The 6,667-nt window shown below is 40.1% G+C and overlaps 1 protein-coding gene across 1 annotated transcript in view; it reads left to right on the top strand.

Annotated features, from left to right (window-relative positions):
- Window positions 1–6,667, top strand: part of HIVEP1 (human immunodeficiency virus type I enhancer binding protein 1) — a 40,346-nt gene that overhangs the window by 16,498 nt on the left and 17,181 nt on the right. The window contains exon 6 of the mRNA XM_008585562.1: window positions 444–545. Within this exon, the coding sequence (XP_008583784.1) occupies window positions 444–545 (102 nt within the window). The remainder of the gene's footprint in view (window positions 1–443; window positions 546–6,667) is intronic.

Here is a 6,667-nt window from a genome sequence, read left to right as displayed (position 1 = left end):
GGCGGCCGGTCTCAAAAAGGACAAAAAAAAAAAAAAAAAAATCCTGCAAGGAAACAAACTTCTATGAGGGGTAGAGCCCCAGCCACAACTAGTGGAAAATTCATACTCCAGGAATTATAGTACAGTCTGAAAGAGACTTTAAATTAAATGTGTATTAAATGTCCTAAGAAATAAATGAAGAGTAGAGAATGGAAACCATAAGGCAAAAGTATATGCAATCAAAGTAGAGGAGGCAGATTTGAAAAAGAAATTATTACTAAAAACTAACAAGGTTATTACAACATATAGATACCAATATTTTCTTTTGTCCAAGTGCTGGTCATTGGAATTATATAACCACAGTCTGTACTTTTGCTTGAAATAGGAATGGAATTTGCCAGTGTTGACAAATGCAATAGCAAAATGATACTACGTAAGCTTAGTAAACATTCTTTTCCCTTAAGGAAATCTGACAAAACACATGAAGTCCAAGGCACATAGCAAGAAATGTGTGGATTTAGGCGTCTCAGTAGGTTTAATAGATGAACAAGATACAGAAGAATCAGGTAAGGCTTTATACCATATATTTTTCATAAATGCTATTTACAATGTACTATTTTTTTTTTTTTTGCATCCATACTCTTCTTTCCCCTCCCACTGATACTGCTTACTTCCCATTTTCATTACGTCTTATTTATGCTGTGCAATAAATTCCTAATCAGTTGTCCGGTCTCTAGTAGTCTTCCTTCTTATCCATCTACCCCACTGATGTTAAATTAATCTTCACAAAGCATGGGTCTGATCATCCTACTCCTCTGCTCAAAATTTTTCATCGGCTCCCATCTGCCTACCAAATAAAGTGTGACCACTTAACCTTGATCAAAATCCCCTGCAGTCTGCTGCCTGCCTCCTCCTCCACCCTTCTCATTACTCTTTTTCACCTACCCTCATGCTTGAATTTCCTGCTTATGTGACATTGACCTGGCTGTCTGCCTTTACACCCCCCCTCCCCCTTAAACTCTGCCCTCACTCCCCAACCAGCGTGGCTGCCAGTCTGCACTGGTCTAAATCTCTCTTTCCTTTAAGATCTACTCAAATCCACCGCTATCACAAAGCCTTCTCTGATTTCCCTTCCCACACCTCTTGCGGGCAACAATTTTTCTCTTTTCTGCACTCCTGTAGTATCTTAGAGTTTCCTCTCTGAAAGTGTTTCAGCCCTCTCTACCTGACTGTGTGATTATTTACACTCCTGCCTTCACTCCCACTGAGATTCTTCAGCACATCATGAGCAGAATCAGTGGCTGCGGGAGGTTTGCTTAACCCACAGTACTTAGTACAGGGCCTGGTGCACAGCTGCTCCGTAAATGTTTCTGGAATAAAACATCTGTTTGCTTCTCCAAAACATTTATTTTGAAAACGTTAACTGGTTGCATTTTTTAAAAACAGTATTAACAAATTTAAGTATTTACCTCTGATCAGTTTTGAGGGAAAATAAACCTGTTCATCTGTTCTGACTAATCCAAGAATAGATATATCTTTTTGTAAAATTTATGCCCTAAATCAGACATTTACCTGCTTGCTATATTTTTCTTAATATGTATTAGTTTGGTATATAGAAAATATCCAAAGAGAAAACGATGAGGATATCATTGAAAATATAGGTAAAAAAACAGATGCATTTAATGCCACCTGAGAACCAGTAACACAGTAAATGAATCAGCCTGAATTTATTTCTAAATATGCAAAGAGTAGTGACTCACATCCGATATGGTACAGAGCAATTCAGACGTACAAGGCACAGGAAAATGTGTAATAGTTTCAGGAGGTATTTTTATTATCCACTGACTAGAAAAGGCACAAGTTTACGGTACAAAACACCGATGTCTGAAGGATGTGTGAATATAAAAGGCATTATTGTTACAATATATGTTTTTATATGTTTTACTTCTTCAAGAAGATGGGTCTGAGGAAAATTAACAAACATGTCTGGAGAATTCTCTAAATTGTTAAGGGAAGGTAGTACTTATATACAAAATTTGCATAGGAGAATTAAGTATAGTTTACGTTAATTATCAGGCATTGCTTAGTAAATTGCCTGACTTACATGTCTGTTGATTCACTTCTGTATTTTACATCTCATTCCAATGGCATTTGAAGCCAGTCTTAGATTATAAGTCAATTGATAGCCAGATTCCCTGTTCAGATTAGATCTCCTGATAAAACAAGGTAGTTTTACCCGTTTTCCTTTCTGTTTAATTTTTTTTATAACTGTATTTATGGGTAGTGTGCTCAAAGTTTCTTCATGGTTTTATTGAATAGTAAAGTGTAATAAATAGACTTTGCCAAGTGCTGTGTCATACTAGAGACCTAAAATTCTTTATTGCTTTGCCAACAAAATATATTCTTCTCCTTTGGCTTTATTGTAGGTTTGCAGTGTAGGTATAAACATAGTAAACAGTTATTGTTTTAAGCAAATGGTCTTGTTTTCCTTTTATTATTCTCTTCCATGCTTTTAAAACATAATTTTGAGATTCTTTTAAATACAAAAAGGGTACAAAGAATTTTATTATGTGTTCGTATATTCACACCAGAGTTGATGGTTATAAATATTGACTCATTTGCTTCAAGCCCTTTTCATAAATTCAGTGTATTTTTAAAGAGCAGGCTCAGTAAGGCGCACCCATGAGGAGCAGCTTCCCCCGCCCCCCGCCCCAGCAGCCACCCTCCCTCCTGCAGAGGCAGACCAACTGCACGAGGGCTTTTCCTTTCAGTGTATTTAGCATACACGTATATATCCATGAATAGTACATGGTTTTGTTTTGCATTCTTAACTTGCATGAACCGGTACCACTATGTGTGTAGAGACCTGGAAAATTAATTTTACTTTATAATTTTACATGGTTCTCCAGAGGAGACTTTCCGTTTTCCCACTTCCTTAACTCTACCTAATATCATCATTATTTAAATTTTTGGCCTATTTGCTAGATGATAGTTTGTTGTCTTTATTCGTGGTTTCTTGATTGCTATACTAATGTAGGGTCTCATTATTCTTTAAAAAGAACTTTCACTCTATTAAATTGATGATAGACAGAGGTGGGATTTTGTTTAGCAGTTTTTTGATGTCCACATTTGTAGAGGGAAAGTCCAGAGCCTGCAATATGATGCTGTGTGTCTGGAGGGTCTACTGTTTGCAAGCCTAACTGTAGCCCAGAGTGTACCAGCTGTTCTTCAGTCTCCTTTGCGGCTTCTCACATGTCCAGCTTCCAAATGTAGGCCCCAGGGCTGTGGTCTCTGATCTCCCCTCTTTGCTGTCTCTGCTCACGCCCTAGGTCACCTCATCCAGTCTTCTGACCTTAAATACCATCTGTGTGCCAAAGACTTCCCCGTTCACTCTGGACTAGCCTCTCCTTCCACCCACTTGCCATCTCCACTTGGGTGCCTAGCAGGCATCTCAAGTTTGACGAATCCCAAACCCCTGCTTGAGCCCTTAGCTCTAAGAAGCCCACTTCCCCTACAACTTCCCATCCTTCTGGCTGCTTGCCCAAAATCTTGAGGCCATCCTTGATGCCGTCTTTCTCTCGTTTTGCCTCTAATTTACCAGTTAAACCTCTTGGCTCTTCCTCCAAAATGTCTTCAGAATCCAGCCACTTTTAACCACCTCTGCCACCCCACCCCGGTCAGAGTTACCATCATGTCTTACTGCTTCTGGCAGTTCCTGACTGTTCTCCGCAGTTCAGTCCTGCCCTTTACAGGCTGCTTTCAACATTGCAGCCAAGGTGGTCTTTTAAAAATTATGTCATTCCTTTGCTTAAAACCCACCAGCGTTTTCCTTTCTGCCACAACCTGGAGCTCTCTGGCCCACTCACCCTTCTTCGCCTCCGTCTTTCTGAGGTGTGTGTGTGTGTGTGTGTGTGTGTGTGTGTGTGTGTGTAAACTTCTTCATTCTCTTACTACCAGCATTACTTCTGCCCCTTATCCTATTTTATTTTTCTCCATAGCACTTATCACCACAAACAGATGTGTTGTATGTATGTGTGTGCTTATTATCTGTTTCTTCCAATGGAAAATAAATTACATAATTACATTGTTTTGCTTACAACTCTATCTCCATCTCCTTACAATTGTGCCCACCAAATAGTAGTTAATAAATAGTTGTTGACTGAATGAATGTCTAGAAAAAAATGCCCTATAATCTTATAGGAAAATAATTCAATATTATTATTTTTAGAATTTGATAATGTGAGTTTTCTATTAGATTTCTTCACCAAAATCAAATGGTAGCTACAACACAGTACATTTTACCTATGAATAGTGTATATGTTATGTGGCCATGGTCACTGTAGGTGCTGTTAAAGTGACAATGACATTTGTTTGTTCATTTGTTATTTAGTGGTCTTGGATTCAGAAGACTAGAAGATAATTTTTTTTTTTTTTTTGTAGCTGGCCAGTATGGAGATCCAAACCCATGACCTTGGGGTTGTAAGGCTGAGCTCTAACCAACTGAGCTAACTGGCCAGCCCAACTAGAAGAAAATTTAAGTTTTCTGACTATTCCATTTTCTCATCCTTGGTAGTGATCTTTCCAGATTGATAAAGATCTGTCCTATTTTTTGGTAACTCCAGAGAAGAAAAGTTTATCCTCTTTTTGAATGATTCATTTATTTATTTATCACTTCAGCAGCTATTCAATACATGCACACATTTTTGTCCTCCAGGTCCCTGGCTGTGATGTTGGGATGGTTCACTTCCCAAGGCTGGGACCAGCAGACAGATCAGGGGTGGCCAAGTTGGCTGCAGAACGATGACTAAGGGTATCACAGAAGGAAAGGGAGGGATTTATCTATCCTTACGTTGCTTTACTTGCAAAGGTATCTGTGAGGGGCTGGGGTAAGGAGGGATAAGCATTCTAGACCAAGGGACTTGTTTGGGCAAAGGTCCCCAGGTTGGGAGAGAGGATGGGGGTGTAAGAGTGTAAATGGGACAAAGGACGAGAGAGCTGGACAGGGCCCATACCTGGGAAGGGGGCTGGGGGACTGGCACCGCTAGGCTTGGGAGTCATAGGGGAGGCACCCACTCTAGGTTTATACTCTGCTCACTGATCCTTAGATATAAGCAGGGTCTCTGCCATATGGCAATTTATACCAATTTCTTCATGTCTTGACACTTGAAAACCATTATTTTGTATATCTAACTTTTTAGTATTTTTATTTATCAATAAAATAACATAGTATTTCTTTGGTTACAGAGTCTGATTTTTTTGTGACAACTAAAGTCCTTTAAAGCCATTGCCTCTTTAGGACCATTTATATCTGACTTTTGTCCTGGATTATTTTCTCAAATGTTCTGGAAACAAGGAGACAAAAGATAATAGGACTTTTAATCTGTGACCCTGGAATTTTCATTGTTGAGGTTTGTTTTGGGGGGTTTTGTTTGTTTTTTGCTGTTGTTGCTGTTTTATTTTGTAGTGGGAATTTAGACAATAATGAGTAAAAGAAACTTGATTTCATTAAGTGGATAATCCCATTCAGCAACAATAATATTAAATAATGCCACAGAACAAAAACCTTTCTCTGGATAGGTGAGTGTTTTTATGAACAACACCCCTCATTTCCCCACCAGAAGCAGTAAACCATGTGTGGGGAAAGTCTGGTAGGATTTTTCTTGTAACATCCAGTTTTGTATGTGTGTGTATAAAATATTTGATGACTAATTGGAAATCTTGCGTTTCATTTATTAGGGAGCATCATTTCCCCTGGCATTAATTTTTACTCTGGCCCACACTGCTGTGGTATAGAACTTTCCCCATAGAATAGGCTAGTGTAATAGATAGGCCTTGACTTGTTTCTACTTTAATATTTCTGTATATGTTTTTAAACCTTGCTCTTATCAACTCCACAAGTATGTATGTATAAGGAGAGCAACATATTATAAAGTGTTTCATTTTACTATCAGTTTTATTTTCTGAGGAAAAATGCAAATTATTAGGCGTACATTAGTAGTAGATGAAGCAGGTGACTTAGAAAATTATGAAGAAGGATAAATATTCTCCGGCACTACTGTCGTAGGTTTTGAAACATGTCTGTCCTAGAACAGAGCTGGGGGGCCGGAGGCTGGGCAGCGTCCAGTGACCGTGTGTGCCTGGCTCCCCTCCCTCTCCCCCCTCTCACATGAGAGCTTCTCCACCTCCCTGACTGCACAGGGCACCTTCCCTCTCACAGACCAGCCTCCTCCTGAGATGTCAGCGACCATGCAGGATCCTTTGCCATTCTCAAGAGTCCTGCCCAACAGCATCTTCCATTTTCTCGGCCCAGTAAATGAAAATAAGTGATGACATCATGTTGTATAATGTGGAGTCTTCTCACGCATACCTGGCTGTCTTTTCACTTCAAAAGTGAACAGTTTAGGGCCGGCCCGGTGGCGCACTGCTACAGTGCGCTGCTTGGGAGCCCGGCGGCATTCCCGCCGGGGGTACAGATCCCACATGCAGACCGGCCGCTCGCTGGCTGAGCGAGGTGCGGGGCGCAACACCGAGGTTTGCGATCCCGTTGCCTGTCCCGGTCCGGTACGGGCGCAACACTGAGGGTTGCGATCCGTTGCCGGTCACGAAAAAAGACAAAAAGGAAAAAAAAAAAAAAAAAAAAAAAGGGAACAGTTTAATCAGATGCGTGTTTGGTATCGTGGGCCTTGGG

The sequence above is a fragment of the Galeopterus variegatus genome, unplaced genomic scaffold (assembly GCF_000696425.1).
Source record: "Galeopterus variegatus unplaced genomic scaffold, G_variegatus-3.0.2 Scaffold3620, whole genome shotgun sequence".
NCBI classification, from domain to species: Eukaryota; Metazoa; Chordata; class Mammalia; order Dermoptera; family Cynocephalidae; genus Galeopterus; species Galeopterus variegatus.
The sequence above is the reverse complement of the archived record's forward strand: the minus strand, read 5'-3'. Positions and strand labels throughout refer to the sequence as shown.